Consider the following 14,956-nt stretch of genomic DNA (forward strand, 5'->3'; position numbering starts at 1 on the left):
TTGCGTTGTGATTCTTCATACGTTCAAGCATCCGCTTCAGGGATCGTCGCCTGTTTCGAGGGCTTCTTGCGCAAGCTCGAAGCAGCGGCGAAGGATCTTGTGATCTGGATTGCGGCCTATTGTAGGGTTTTTATTTATTTATTGTTTTTAGGGAGGGGGGTTGTTGGGTTCAGGAAGAAATGGCGATGTGAGGTTGCGGAGGGATTGGTGAGGTAAAATGGATGAGGTTGACGCGGGCATAGATGATTCGAGGTGAGCTTATGACAGCGGGGCGCGGATGAACATTGTCTCCGAGGCTCTGGTTCGAGGCACAACGTCCAAGTTTGTTATCTCACTGACTCACAAGCATTGAACTCTTTCTCGTTCTTTAACTGAGCTCTTTTTGAACTGTTGTCGGGCGGTAAAGTTGCCTTTCGAGAGACATATGCTAAGAGTTCCGGATGGAAGTGGCTCAACGAAGATGTGGACCGAAGCCGGCAACAAGTAAAGGTAACGAAAGTAAGGCGACAGTTTTGAGAATGAGAATTAAAGCTTATACAAACGGCAACGTGAAATGAAAGGCTATGGGTGGGCCAGGCTCTTCAAGGAGCGGTCTAATACACCAGGGGTTCAACTCGCAGCACGATGTTGTGGCCCGTATGCGGGCCAGATTGCAGCCGCCTGTGACGATGGCTCCAAAGCCGTCGTCGCCCTACGCTCCCAAGCCTCCATCCGCTCCCGCTCCCAAGCCGCCTTGCGATCCGCCATTTCTTCGTCCAAGAGCGGCTTGATACAGATCCTGCCGCACTCGGAGCGGAAGTGCCTCCCAAGGTTGCTGGCGCGCGCAAACCGTCGGCCGCAACCCCACTGGCCGCCGGCGCGCAGGTCACCCTTGCACACGAACTTCTTCTCCCCCGAATGGAGCCCCTCGTGGGTCTTCCTATCGTGATTCCTCGTAAATGCCTTCCCGCATATCGAGCATACGAAAGGACGCTCTTCTGTGTGCGTCCGGAGGTGGCTCCGCAATGAGAACGCCCTTGTGAACCGCTTGGGACAGAGGGTGCACTGGAACTTGGCGGGATGCTTCTGGATTCTGCGACTGTCACTGGTGTGCATGGCTCTCCGACCGAAGCTCTGGTCTGGGGTAGTCGACGGTATTCGTGAGGGGTTTGGCGTGGTTGCAGCCCTGCGGGCAATGATGCGGATCACACCCGGACAATTTGCGGAGGCGTCTGTTGATTCTGCTGCCGCTGGGGGTAGGCGGCTTCTGAAGGAGGAAGGTCAGCATGATTGTGATTTTTTTACAGCGTGGGAAATGTGCGCGCTGGGCCCTCCCTACCAATGCCGTGTGGTTGTTGGTTTGTAATGTAGTTCGCTTTAGGTATAAGGCTGAACGCCGAGGATAACAACGGCTGATGAGGAGTCGTGTAAGCGGCGGCGTGCTCCGCTATTTGGCGTTTCTGGGTAGGGTTGTAGTGTAGTGTAGTGTTGTGTATGAAGACCCCAAGTCGGATGCGCAGAACGCTGTCGATATGGTGGTGATTTTGCTACGGACTGAATTGGGAACCAGGCGGAGGCCATCCGTTGCCGGCACCGGGGACCTTTTATTATATGTGCTTACCGTCACCGAGGGAGAAGAAGGAGCTGCGACGCAGACGGTGGTGCACAGCCCCACTCCGGGCATCCGCGTGGCCTCCCGTCGATAGGTAGGTAGGCGTAGAGCCGGTACTGAGTGCTGTTCCATACGACGCTAGCACGCCCAAGCCACCCACACACGGCGGCTGCGAGGCAACCTACCTCACCACCAACACGCTGTCTGCCTGCCTGTCAGGTTCGTTCCGTCCTGCACTGGCTCAACCCGACGGGTCTTCCATGGCCCGTTGATCCACTTTCCGGCCCTGCACTGGCTCTATCGCTCGCCTGAGGGGTGAGCCAGTGCAATACCCGTCCCTACCTGCCAGCTGATTGCACTGGCTCGCTTGGCGTTGTTTGCACTGGCTCACTCACTCATTTGCCTGGTTTCCTGAATCATCGTATCGGTCTTTGCACTGGCTCAACAGACACACCACAAGGCAGGCTGCTCTCTCTCACCTTGGATGGATGATGGCTTGTATGCATGTTTCATTTGCAACGGGCTCCCTTGGCGTTTACACTGGCCCTCTTGGCGCCTGCACTGGCTCACCCACCCGGCTTCCAGGGCCTGCCGAATCTTTGCGGCCTTTAGCACTGGCTCACCCTTCGATCTGCACTGCCTCTTCTCATGGCAGCGTCTCTGGACGCGGCAAAAAAAAAAAAGAAGAAAAAACACACCCAAGACGGACGTGATGGTTTGCACTGGCCCCTTTGCGCGGGGGGGGGGGGGGGGGAGAATGCCCTGATCTTGGTTCGTTCGGACATGTTGTATGCATACATACCTATCTCAACCGACTTCGACCCCATTGCCGTTCCCCCCCTTTCCCCCCGACCGGGCGTAAGCCGCTGCACTGGCCCGGCTCCTCGCCTTGCCCTGCCAGCCGAAAAATGATGCAAATGTCATTGCTATTGGGTTTTCTTTGCTTTGCGTCATCAACCTTGCTCGGGAGAAATGCGCGCGCAGCCTTGTCAACTTGTGCACTGGCTCAGTCATGACCCCCGCTACACTGACCCCCCGCTCCACTGTACAGCACTGGCCCAATACGGATGGAGGACGCTCAGCCAATTGCTGGGCACCCCGGCAGCACTGGCTCAGCACAAAGATCCTCCAGAGCCCATCCCCCCCTCTCCGCTCCTCGGCATCACACTGGCACACCGCCGTACCTGGCACACCGGCACTGGCTCCATACAAAGCGTCCCAGGTTTCCCGTCTGTATACAGAACACTGGCTCGCTTGGCACTTACAGCACTGGCTCAACGCGGAAGATTAGCCAGCAGCTGCTCCCTCCACCGCATCGCATTCCTCATCCACCATCGTGGCAAGAAGCCATTTGCATTGCACTGGCTCCCTCGCCTGGCCGCCCAAGACGCGAAAGACAATCTCGCCATGAATACATATAAGGCCCTGCCGGCGACGGTGCGAGATACAACATGCTGGGCCCGCTCTGCATCACTACCAACTTGACCCGCTTACAACCATAACTCAGCTCCAGTCACGACACGGTTCACCATGGGCTCAGAGGCGCCATCGGCAGAAGTCGTCTGCAGCATCGTCTTCGGCATTATAGCAACTACCTTGGCCATGGTTGGTATCATCCAGAACTGCTTCCGCAAACGTGCTAAAGGTATGGTATGCCTCTCATCGCGCCGCCGGTCGACGTCGGCCTGCTCACTTTGTCTTATACACACAGAACGCGACCTCGAGCAGCACCAGTCCTGGTATGGGAATTCACGCCTTGGCTTACCCCCTCAGAGAGTCCAGACTTTCCCCTTGGGCATCCAACGGCGCCGCGAACAGCGACAGCACACAATGGAAACGTTGGTGGCCTCGTCCCATGCGTCTGTCTACGTGTCGCCCCGAATGAGCGAGGATGTAGATGCCGCCGCGGCGAAACAATAGACATGGTAGGTCTATAGATCCAATGACGATACTGGCGGTACCATGCGCTTATGGCAGAGGACAGTTGCTGACACGAGGTGAGATAGGGTGTACCGGCAGCCTTACCACCATCAATATAATAATAGGAAGGACTCCGCCAATGTACAAGATTCAAGACAGCAATGCTGCTCTCGAGGCGGCTCTGAAACTGAGCGCGGGCAACACGCTGCATGCCACGCTTCCGGCATATCACTGACGTTGTGGACCTTCAATATGACCGAGAAGGTCGGCAAGGTGTCCGAACCGAAGCCAGGTATGGCATGAAGATATGAGTGTGTGTCTCGCGCTAGGCAACTATATACGTTGGTGAGCCTTTGCTGCCCTACTCCCTGCTCACGTATCCAGAACTAATCTGATACCAGATGCGACGATACAGTGCATTCATTGGAGGACGGAAAGCACGGAGCGTCATGGTCGATGGGTACAATATGATAAGTGCAAGGGATGGCGAGGTTCATGACCTCGAAATTACGACATTACCTATCAGTTATACAATTAGAATAATAATGGACGATTGAAGTTCGAGTTGTAGAAGTGTAAAATTGAGTTTCCGGTGTCATCTCCTCTCTTGCCAGATTGAAGGGTTGGCTGGTGTAATGGAGTCTTGGGCTCACACTTAGGCAATGTAATGTACTCTCCTGGAATAAGGTGGGTTGACACTTGCCCACTCTGATCAGAAAAGGGTCTTTTCCCACCGTCGTTCCTAGGAACCTAATTATAGTTGGTGCTAGCGCAGCTACCAGTCGAGTCAAGAGGGGGATACTTGGACTCAGAGGCACTACGGATTAAGCGCAACATCGTTTCTAACATACACACACGTGGTATAATGGCCTTGGTCCTCGGCGTTTGCGTGTACCACATGCTAAGCAATCCGCCCTCAAAGCCTGATTTCATCAACTGGAGATGAAGTTTACGACGCAGGCACAGGTCTCCAGTTACTGGCGGCGGTGTAGAACCTACCAGCACATTCTAGGTTTGCCAAAACGTTGGCGAGTTCGCCGGTTTTATCGACCACTTGAGGGCGAACTGGCGGAGGTCGTTGTAGACGTTGCGTGCGTACTCGGACCGAGGCCCGACCCAGACGAGGAAGTCGACGATGGTCTTCAACGCCCTGGTGGTCTTGTAGTAGGAGGCGATATCCGGGTGCTCGAGCAGGACCATTTGGGCGAGAGCGCCCGTGAAGGCCGCGTGCACGACCATGGAGTCGGCCACCGAGTTGGCGAACTGGTCGCTGTAGGCCTTCAGGAGCCCGGCTATGGCCGATGCCGACTCCGAGCAACGGCTGTTTGCCAGATGGTCGTCTCGATGACCGGTGCTTTTCAACGCGGGCCGGTGTAGGAGAAGCAGGCCCGTGTGATAGCACAAGCTTGGGGAAACCGCGTCAGCTCATGAAACCGAGGTTCGTAGAGTAATAATACATGTTCAACGCATACTTACTGAAGCGAAAGAAGACTTGGACTACAGTGCTCCGACCTTTTTGTGTCTCGCAAAGCGGGCGGCAGGGACCTAAGCCATGATACGTAACGTAGATTCCCTTCCGTGATGCCGTCCTCAACACACGACATCGAGGTGAAGGAGTATCTACATCAGACGGTATATTGGTATTAGGACTTCCTCGGCATTCTTTGGATGGAGCTTGTCCCGGTGAGGGTGTACTTACATTTTACCCAAGCACTTATCCTGCAAGTCGGCTAGGTCAATGTGGAACGCGTAAAGTACCTCTGGCGTTACTGTCGCAGCGCCTGGGCTTTTGTACGTGTTCAGTGCTTCCCGGAGCGGTGGTTCTACCGATATATCGCATGCTGCCATCAGCACGGCACGGCCTTCGAGTATCGCCAAGCATCTGTTACATGGGATATCAGCTCTGATGCTCACTTTGGTACAGTGTGTGTGACCGCGGACCTATCCATCCGGAAGCAAGCCCAAAATGTCCGTTTTCTGTCGCTATCGATCGGTGTAGGTGGCATGGGCTGGTCGCCGCCACGCAATGAATCCGGGTTGACGTGGAGGCCCATAATCTTGGCCATGTTGCAGGCGATCCCTAGAAAAAGGGCATGCGTCAGGAAAAGAATCCGAAGCTAGGAAACACGGGGGGTTCTTCATTACCAAGAAATATCGTTGCCGACTCGAGTCTCCCCATCATCGTAGCCAGATACGATCGAAGCAGGAAGGCTTGAACGTTGGACAGCGAGACAACCTCGATTGCTTCACCGCTCAGTCTGGTAAACCTTTCGACGCAGCGTTCGATGTACGAGTCCCGAACGAGGCTGCGCTCATCCGAATCCGCATCCCCTGCTTCAAGAAAGAGGCCGCCCACAGCGAGTACCGATGTACGCAAAAGAGGGTTGCGACGCATGTGATTCTTGATCTCATGCTCCGAGCTGTATAGTTGAAAGTGGGGGTTGACATGGACCCAGTAGCAGTTCAGAAGCTCATCCTCTGGCAGTGCTGCTCCACAGGAGGCAAGAGGCGGTCTCACGACTCTTTGGAGCCACGAGGATGGTACGATGGGAGGGGCGGGAGCTTCTGAGAGGTGCAGGTTGCTGGTTGGACCAACGTAGAGCCTCTTCCCGCTAGTTCTGTCATTCCAGAAACTTCCGAGAATAGAGACGAAGACTTGAAGGAGTGACGATTCCGAGTGCGCCGTCGGGGTCAGGCCTGGGAACAGTTCGTCAATTTGCCAGTACTCGGGGGTTCTGAGAACGCCAACAACGTTATCGGCGCCATTTGTTCCAATGGCCCATGCCCTCTGCTCGTCGTTGGCCTCTAGCGCAGCAACATCTTCTTCTCGGCAGGGAGGTTGTGGTGTATTACAGCCGCTGTGAGTTACTAGTTGCGTGTCATGGCCCTCTTTCGACGGAATGGGTTGGCTCGCTGTCAGCCGTGACTCGAGAAAAGCGATCCGGTTCCTCAGGGCAAGAAACTCGGCTTCCGAGTGGCGGGTCTTCCGACCATCGACGGTGGTGTACTCGCATTCTCGAGACTGGCGAGTGCAAGTGCCGCACTGAGGCTTGGCTCCATCACATTTGACCTTGCCGGCGCGGCAATGGTGGCATGCTTTGGACACCCGTGGGGTTTGGCGTCGAGGTCGAAAGGGTCGAGAAGAGGGCATGACGTTACTCCAGAGTCGAACAGAAGGCCGAATGTATGTAAAGTCAAAACGGCTGGCTCCTCGGACGACGTCGAGAACTCAGTTATTAGTATCCGTACGTCAAATCATGTGCAGGCGGCAGCACGCCATGCTTGGGGTACGGATGATAAGGCCCATCAAACTATATTCTTATCTATCCAACAATAAGCTAAGGCCTCTGGTGCCTTTACATATTCCTTATCTTTCTTGGCCAAAGGGCGGATATGATATCGGCGCTTGCGCAATACGAGAGCCAATAGGGTTACAGCGGGGGGCGGCTCCCACAGACACGGCCGGGTTGCGGCGTGAGATGCGGCCTCCGGCGCCGACAAGTCGGAGCATCACTAACAGGGCGATACAACACGACAAGGCACCTGATTAAGGATAGGTTTACCCCATGGAATTCAATAAAACACACGAGGGGAATCTCTCTTTCGTATGTTGTGCAATGAAGCGGTTCAGGACCTAACACTTCTGATGGTCTTTCTTCACGGGCATATTTGAAACATCTTTGAATCCTACGACGCCCTTCAGTCGTAAAGCCCATCAATTTCCTCCAAGGTCTTGCCAGCTGTTTCGGGCATCCATAGGTAGCAGATCATGGCCACCAGGAAACTGAGTCCGCAGATCATGAAGAGCGATTGGTAGCCGATTGCGTCAAACAAGTATGGGCTGATCATGCTGGCGAAAAAGGAGCCCAGGCCTAGGCCAACGATGCCCACCGAGCTTCCTTTGGCTCGAGACTGGGCCGGGAAGATTTCCGAAGGATAGACAAAGGGACACCAGACTGTGAAGTCGAAAGTCAGTCAGTCAGTTTGTCAACAGACCTATGGAAAAAATCGTGCGGGAATCAATCAAGCCACTTACGCCAAGTTGCACCGAAAACCGCGCACCACAAGAACACCAAGCCTACGGTTGCTGAGCCGTACGACTTTGCGAGCGCAGGATTCGACTCGGAGTGCTTGTCCACGAAATAGCCGCACATGCCGATGAGGGCTAGGATGACAGCCCCGACAGCGGCACCGCCGATCATGGCCTTCCGTCGGCCAAGCTTGTCGGAAAAGATGGCCCCTGGCATTCCAAAGACGGCCTGGGTCACGATTGCCAGTCCGGCGAGAAGAGCTGCCAGGTCGGGAGACCAGCCGCCCATCTCGAAGATCTGGATGCCGTAGCCGGACACAAAGCCAGAGCCGACCATGGCTTGCGTCGCGAACTGGATAAAGAATGCGGACCACGTACGTCGAGCCGTCCTCAAGTCGTCGGGGACGGTAAACATGGCCCAGTAGCTGGTCGACGAGCTGTGTCTGCGTTCCATCTCAATGGTCTTGGAGACGGACTCCAACTCGATTTCGACCATTGCCGGCAACTCCTCTGGGTTGTCACAGTGCTTGACCGCAAGCAGAACATCGCGAGCTGCGTCCGTGAGACCGACCTGAACCAGCCATCTGGGCGACTCCGGAAGGAAACACACGACGGAGAGCACGACGAGCACAAAAAGCAGCTGGAAAGCCAGCGGAAGCCGCCACACAACATCGCCAGACCTGTGCTTGTTCAAGCCAAACGGGATAAAGTACGCAATGGCCGCGCCCATCGCTGCGCAGCTCATGTGGAAGCCGATGGTCCGGCCTCGGTGGCGAGGGTCCACCGTCTCGGCCGACCAGTTGAGCCCGACAGAGTCGAACGACCCGGTTGCCAGTCCGTTGGCGAACCGGGCGACCAACGCCCACGTGAAGTTCTGCAGAGATGCGAACACTGGGGCGACGACGACGGCGAAGAGTCCGGTAAACACGATGGCTCGGCGGCGCCCGACTTTGTCGGAAAACCCGCCAACGAGTAAGGCTCCGACGACGACGCCCGCCCAGTAGAGCGAGTTGATGAGGCCGACGAGAAATTTCGCGTGTTTGCTTCCGTCCGCAAGACCGACGGTGGTGAGATAGGGTGCAAGAGAGGAGATACTCCCCATCAGCGCCAGATCTGGGAGGTGGGGGCGGTGAATCGTCAGTGTTGCGAAAACGCACAAGGTAGAAGGAAGCGAGCCGTGACTAACTGTAGCCGGATATCACCATGATACAGCGTCCGCATAGTATGATGCCAGTCCTGGCCCATGGTGCCGAGAGGCCCCCGAAACGATACGTAGGGGAGGGACCAGGCATATAGCTGGCCCAGGAGGGCACGCCATACTGGCCTACGGGCGTCGGGATTGTCTCCCCTTGGCTGATGCTCCGAGAGCGGGTTGCGACTTCGGGGTGTTGCGGCTTTTCTTCCATTGTTGAAGGGGGAGAGCTAGAACACGATCCGTGTGGGGTTGCTCTTACAGGCCTAGAGCCTGTTGAGTTGCTACTCAATCGAAAATGGGAACCTGAAAGTCGAGTCTTTGGACGGCACTGAGTGTCAAAGTATAGTATCTCAAGGGTAGCTACTCTCTTTTGCCCTGATTCGAACTGCGAGGAATTCTCATCCTTAAGATGTAAATCTTCCTGTGATTAACTACTGCATCCCGTATAACCACAGCCTGGAGTTGGCATTGCCTCTGCTGGTCTATCTTGCTTGCACCGATAACAACCGGCTGTTGATTTACGGCGGGCCATTGTCGTTGTCACGCATTAAGTGGCTCCGCGGTTGTGGAGCCCTCAGAGAGATACCGGCCGGATTTTGAATTCCGGGAGGTCTTTATCTCTACCCCGTGCATTGATTGAGTTTGTTGTTGGAGAGCCCTCCCGAAAGATACCGACCGGATATTGATATACGAAACGAAGACATCAAAGACGTTATCTTTATCAGGCAGATAAGCCGTGTAGAGAAACAATGTCTGATTGGTATTACGCCGCGCCGTGTGGCAACCTGGTTTGCTATCCAGTTGCAATCTTTCATTAGAATTCTAGCTGGCACGCTTGCCGGATCTGGGATGATCGAACTTGGGCCCAAGAGGCACAAGATAGAACGTATAAAGCTTGTATGTTGGTCTTGATGTCTGAATACCCTTCAAATCTAGCGTGTTTATGGTCCGTCCCTTACACTTGGATAGATAATCTCCTTGCTGCAATTCTTCCTTGCGAGAATCTCTCATCTCATTTCCCTCATCCATATATCGACTCTGTCTTCACACAATGGGCTCTTACGTTCACGGAGACCCGAACGAGCCGGTTAAAGTCGCCGTCGTTCAATCTGAACCATGCTGGTAAGCCACCCCAATTTAGTCCTCAAGCCCCGGGCCCAGCACAACCGTGAGATGCACTCAGATGCCTATCTTACGCTTCGGCACGGCCTCGAATGATACAGTTGGCTTACATGCTGTCTGCCCCCCCTTTTTTTTTGATACAGGTTCGATATCGAGGCCGCAACAAACAAGACCTGCGACTTCATCGCTGAGGCTGGTGGCAACGGCGCGAGGCTCATCGCGTTTCCCGAGCTGTGGATTCCCGGGTATCCCAACTACATCCACGCCAAGACGGAGAAGGAAAACTTTCCCTACAACCTCAAGTACTACCGCAACTCTGTCGACGTCGAATCGAAGCACATGGAACGGATTCGCATGGCTGCCAGGGCCGCCCAGATCATGGTCGTCATTGGCATCTCGGAGCGTCACCGGGGCAGTCTGTACATGGCGCAGACGTTCATCGGCCCGGATGGGAGCATTCTTCTGCACAGAAGGAAGTTCAAGCCCACGGCACAGGAGAGAATCCTGTTTGGCGATGCGGTGAGTTCTAGATCGCGAACTGTTACCTTCACAATCTCTCAGTCTTCTTCCTTGTACCCATACTATACCCCCTTGGCTCTTCCATCAGATATACCTAGTGTGTGCACTCTAACACTGCTTCTCTAGTCGGGTGATTGCGCCACCAACGTTGTTGCTACCCTCATTGGCCGAGTCGGAGGGCTTCAGTGCTTCGAACATTTCCAACCGCTCCTCAAATACAACACGTACTTCCAGGGGGAACAAATCCACGTGGCTTCCTGGCCGAACCTATTCCCGCCCGTCGGGACGATGCCTTTCTTCAACACCGTTGAGCCCTGCACCATGGCGACGCACACCTTGGCCGTCGAGGGCGCGACCTTTGTCCTCCTTGCCTCTTCAACGCAAACCGAAAAGGGCCTCCTAGCCAACGGACTGATTCCCGAACCGAACGCCAATATTCCGTCGTCGTTATCAGACGGTCCTGGCGAGGAGCTGCCGCACACCGCAGTCATCGGGGGAGGGTTCTCAGAGATCATCGCGCCGGACGGACGCACTCTTGTGAAAGCGCCCAGCGCGACCTATGACGGTCTCCTATATGGCGAGCTCGACTTTGACGAGATCTACACTGCCAAGAGCATCGTCGACACCGTGGGGCAGTACTCCCGCCCAGACATATTCACGCTGCAGGTCAGGGGCGAGGTGCGCCGGCACTGTGAATACGACCAAGTCGGTGAGTTTGCTCACGCGGCGAGGTTTCCGAATCTGCCGACGGCCCAAAGTGACTGAAAGAAGAGAGGGGACCCGGGTCGTAGCATAAATGGTCTCAGTCATTTGGTGGGCCGCCTTTTACGTTCCGGTGCTGTTCAGGAGCGCCTTCGAGGATCATATTCGATGAATGTATTCTCAAGAATAGCTCAGATGTACTAGTGGCCGTATGTACCGATGAGGCGATGTATTGAATACATTAATGTGCAGCATCAAACATGAAAAGTCCTCTTGTAGTCAAAAGAAAGAAAGTCAGACAGGGAAAAGAGCTGTTTTGAGGATCGACATTGAGCCGGATACGCCTCTTGGGTTACACTGCAGGTTTGCTGTTGTCGACTTGGAGCGTGGGCGAGGTGTGTCAACGGACTCCCAGTCATTGCTGAGTAAGTGAGCAATATTGCGCGGAAGTCAAGGACTATCTGGATGAAGGTTGCGGAGCTCGTTGTCGGCTCACCGTGTTGTTAATCATCCTGGAAGCCAACGATAACGCCCTCGCCGCTGAGCGAGCACGACATCACACCGCAGGTTGAAGAGGCCCTCGTCTAGATCAGTCCGAGATGACACGGACTGCTCCAGCTTAATGACACCGCGGTCATGCTGGCTCAGATTGCCAGGTCTGGCGCAATAGCCTGGTCCTTAAGGGGGGGATGCATTCCGTCTAGTTGCCCTGCTATCTACGATGATTCATGGTCTTCTCGCCGACCTCTATCATTCAACGCCGTCTCGTTTGTCCTGCACTCATCCCTGAGCCTGAAATCAACCAAACTCTCCAAATACCCATCTCACTCTACAGATCTACGTACGGCATCTGACCTTCACCCCAGAGCATCAGAAGGTAACCTCGTCCGTCGCGTCCCTCACGCGTTGCATGGCCCTCCTCAACCCCGCCTCGTCCTCCGCGCCGACGGCCACGTCGGCCAGGCTGGCGCCCGTGTCCGGGTCCTCGTACCAGCTGACAACGCACATGCGCCCCGCGGCGAAGTCGTCGGCGAAGTCGGCGATGAAGGCGTCGCGGCCCTGGCTGCAGCTGATGGAGAAGGAGGAGGCGCTCATGAGGCCGCGGCTGGTGAAGTGGGTGCGCAGGAGGGGGAGGCAGAGGGAGCCCGAGGTGCGGATGTTGAGGTCGACGACGTGAAAGTTGGAGAAGTCGGCGTCGGCGTTGGTGTCGGGAGGATGTGTGCCGTTGGTATAGCCGTTTGATGTATGGCCATTGGCCTTGTGACCGTTCGTCTGGTAACCGTTCATATCGGAGCCGTTCGTCTTGCAGCCGTTGGTCGTCGGCTTCTGGCCTCTCGACGGCGAAGGACGAGTCTCGAGAACATCAGCGCCCGCCGGTCCGACATAGTCATGGCCCCTCAGCCACGAGGCGATCTTCTTCACCAGCGCGCCAAACTTCCTCTCAAGCTCGTCCTGGCGCCCGTAGTTGATGGTGCTGCCGATCCACGCGTTGTCGCCGTCCGTCAGCTGCTCCGACGCCGCGAGGAAGATGGGGTCCCCGCCGTCGTCGGTGACGAAGAAGGTCAGGCCGAAGTCGCCGACGGGATCCTCGACGAGGTCCGAGAGGATCAGCGCCGCGGGCCGCAGGTGGACGTTGGAAGGCGTCACGGACGAGAGGAGCTTCCGCAGCACGCCGCCGCGCAAGTCCTCGACGACCCTCACACGCCGGTCCTCGGTCCTGACGATGTATGTCCCCGCGCCGCCGAAGGTCTGCTGGTTCTTGAGCACGAAGGGGAGGGGGTGCGACTCGAGTTCCGCGAGGATCCGGGAGCTCTGCCGCGCGAACCATTCACCCCGGGATCCCGCGCACGCCTCCGGGATGACGAACTCGGCGGCGGCGTCGCCGTCGGTGCAGGGGTCGCAGCATGCCCGCGCCTCGTCGGCGACGCCGTCGAGTTCAAGGATTTTGGACCGGGGCGTCGGTAGACCGGAGCGCGCGAGGGCGGCCTTGGAGTTGAGGAACCAGTGCGTGTCGGTCGGGACGACAAGGTCATAGGCCTCGAGGCCGTCGAGGACGAGTTTGTACGCGATGAGGTCGATGCCCGCTTCTTTGACGGGGATCCGCGAGGGGCCGGAGCAGAAAACGAGGTCGGGTCGCTGGTTCTTGGGGAGCACGGAGATGGTCTTCTCGGCCTCGCGCCGGTCGTGGGCCCTCTGCGAGTCCGTGTCGTCGACGTGGAAGAGCACGACGGCCGTGTCGCCGCTGATGAAGGCGTCGCGCTGCGGGATCAACGAGAGGTACTTCACTGCGAGCTCCTTGTGCTGCTGCCGCTGCTGCCCGGCATCGCCGTTGGGCTTGCTCGAGGACACGTCGTCGGGTACGGTGTTGAAGGGGGTGTCCTGGTAGAGATATTTTGCGTTGCGGGGGACGTCGGCGCTGAGGCGGGTGCCCGAGTTGATGCCGCTGAAGACCTGGGCGATGCGCTTCTTGGCGTTTCGGGGGGATCCGCGGCGGTAGAGGTCGGCGAGGGTGGTGTCGAGGGTTATCGTGGGTAGGTCCGGCATCATGGTCTCTGGTGTGGTGGTTTGGGGGTGAGGAGAAACTATGGAGATGGACTAAGGACTCATGAAAGTGATTTAAGGATGTGGGTTAGTGAGAGCCCCAGAGAGATCACGACCCTTAAAAGTCGTGGTTATGTGAGATGGCGTTCACAGCAGAGGGAACCTGGAGATCGTATGTATTCTTGTTTGTGAGAACAGGGAGAAGAACGAGGCGTACGCAAGCAAGTCGTCAGGCTAAGCACACACAACCCATCATCCCCTGCCGCCGCGGCGCTACGTTTGACAACGAGACCGCGATGTCCCGTGCCGATCCCCCAGGTTCGTGGAGGGGAGGGAGGGTTCGTCGGGACACCAGCCACATTTACCTTGAAATGCGAGGGAGAGGCAACAAGGGAAAGCCTGAGTTGATAGGAAGAGGGATGTCGGAAGTTGATGTCATTACCCGCAGCCACGTTCACAGGGGCCGATGGGGGATTCGCTTATATCTGGCCATTTGCGCCCCCCCCCAGACCGTCCGTCCGTTGATGAGCTGGCCGGGTCACATGTAAGACCCTTTGACGTCTCTCAGGGGGCGGGAAACAGGACTGTTATGTTCCACGTCCTGCGTCCTTCTCGGCTACCACGTCGAAATCACGGTTACCAGGTGTTTGCAAAGAGAGGAGTGAGAGGTTGTGAGAGTAGGAGAGTGGTTGCTGTGAGTAGCCCTGACTGACTGTTGACTGAGAACCATCATCCCACAACCCCTGCTCACGCCGCGGCTCTTGGCGAACTTGCATCATCGGTCGATCACCCATCTGGATCTCACCCGGATTTACGTCATACGCCCTGTTAGCCCCTTGGACCCTCGCCCGGCCCGTCATCCGAGACCATCTCATCCCTCTTAAAGGACCCTTTCCTCCGGGTGATGAGGCTACTGACTGAACCCGTCAGCCACAGCTTTAATTCCCCTGAAAATGCGCAGCCACAGTTGAACCCAGCCTGACTCCACGGAGTGGGCTCCGATTCAGTCTTCAACACGTTTCCAAATAGTGAAAGAGGTCATTAAGGTGTAGTTTACTAGCAGAGCCTTCGATAACGATAATCCACTTTGTAAGTTGTCTTGTACGTTTGCTACGGAAAGTTCGTTCACGGAAAATGGAAGAATCTCTCTTAATGCAAGTGGTACTAATCCTATAGGACTTACTACACACACATTCAATCAATCGCATATCGCCGTGGAAAAAGCCCACCATCATGTTCCCTTCCACTACAGGAACTAAACGACCAACAAATTTAGATGCAGATAAGTTATATATCGCCCCAGTAAAGGATATGCAGAATATTGTTCCAAAGTTCA

At 55.9% G+C, this 14,956-nt stretch overlaps 6 protein-coding genes across 6 annotated transcripts; 2 read left to right on the forward strand and 4 right to left on the reverse strand.

Annotated features, from left to right (window-relative positions):
* Positions 1-609: 609 nt before the first annotated feature.
* CDEST_09037 (Putative Zinc finger C2H2-type) lies at positions 610-1,267 on the reverse strand (the record flags this gene model as incomplete). Its single annotated transcript, XM_062925196.1, has 2 exons — positions 610-1,165; positions 1,191-1,267. 2 exons carry the CDS (start codon positions 1,265-1,267, stop codon positions 610-612), a joined length of 633 nt encoding a protein of 210 aa, XP_062781247.1.
* Positions 1,268-3,121: 1,854 nt separating this feature from the next.
* CDEST_09038 (uncharacterized protein) lies at positions 3,122-3,511 on the forward strand (the record flags this gene model as incomplete). The annotated part of the gene is made up of 2 exons (XM_062925197.1): positions 3,122-3,236; positions 3,303-3,511. The coding sequence occupies 2 exons, from the start codon at positions 3,122-3,124 to the stop codon at positions 3,509-3,511; spliced, it is 324 nt and encodes a 107-aa protein (XP_062781248.1).
* Positions 3,512-4,148: 637 nt separating this feature from the next.
* On the reverse strand, positions 4,149-6,748 carry CDEST_09039 (uncharacterized protein). The gene is made up of 4 exons (XM_062925198.1): positions 5,657-6,748; positions 5,453-5,591; positions 5,211-5,393; positions 4,149-4,916 (listed from the first exon to the last, which is right to left on the reverse strand). Exons 1-4 carry the CDS (start codon positions 6,660-6,662, stop codon positions 4,520-4,522), a joined length of 1,725 nt encoding a protein of 574 aa, XP_062781249.1. The 5' UTR covers positions 6,663-6,748; the 3' UTR covers positions 4,149-4,519.
* A 462-nt stretch (positions 6,749-7,210) lies between these two features.
* Positions 7,211-8,947, reverse strand: CDEST_09040 (Putative major facilitator, sugar transporter, major facilitator superfamily; the record flags this gene model as incomplete). Its single annotated transcript, XM_062925199.1, has 3 exons — positions 7,211-7,467; positions 7,548-8,654; positions 8,728-8,947. 3 exons carry the CDS (start codon positions 8,945-8,947, stop codon positions 7,211-7,213), a joined length of 1,584 nt encoding a protein of 527 aa, XP_062781250.1.
* Positions 8,948-9,787: 840 nt separating this feature from the next.
* CDEST_09041 (Putative nitrilase/cyanide hydratase, carbon-nitrogen hydrolase) lies at positions 9,788-11,142 on the forward strand (the record flags this gene model as incomplete). The annotated part of the gene is made up of 3 exons (XM_062925200.1): positions 9,788-9,858; positions 10,002-10,377; positions 10,504-11,142. 3 exons carry the CDS (start codon positions 9,788-9,790, stop codon positions 11,140-11,142), a joined length of 1,086 nt encoding a protein of 361 aa, XP_062781251.1.
* Positions 11,143-11,949: 807 nt separating this feature from the next.
* Positions 11,950-13,626, reverse strand: CDEST_09042 (uncharacterized protein; the record flags this gene model as incomplete). Its single annotated transcript, XM_062925201.1, has 1 exon — positions 11,950-13,626. One exon carries the CDS (start codon positions 13,624-13,626, stop codon positions 11,950-11,952), a length of 1,677 nt encoding a protein of 558 aa, XP_062781252.1.
* Positions 13,627-14,956: the final 1,330 nt, after the last annotated feature.

The sequence above is a fragment of the Colletotrichum destructivum genome, chromosome 5 (genome assembly GCF_034447905.1).
Source record: "Colletotrichum destructivum chromosome 5, complete sequence".
Taxonomy (NCBI): Eukaryota; Fungi; Ascomycota; class Sordariomycetes; order Glomerellales; family Glomerellaceae; genus Colletotrichum; species Colletotrichum destructivum.

Coding starts and splice junctions, on each gene's coding strand:
- CDEST_09039 (XM_062925198.1), bottom strand. CDS start 6,662: ATGCCCTCTTCTCGACCCTTTCGACCTCGACGCCAAACCCCACGGGTG. Junction 5,592..5,656: donor GTCGGCAACGATATTTCTTG/GTAATGAAGAAC, acceptor CCCTTTTTCTAG/GGATCGCCTGCAACATGGCC. Junction 4,917..5,210: donor GATAAGTGCTTGGGTAAAAT/GTAAGTACACCC, acceptor GGTTTCCCCAAG/CTTGTGCTATCACACGGGCC.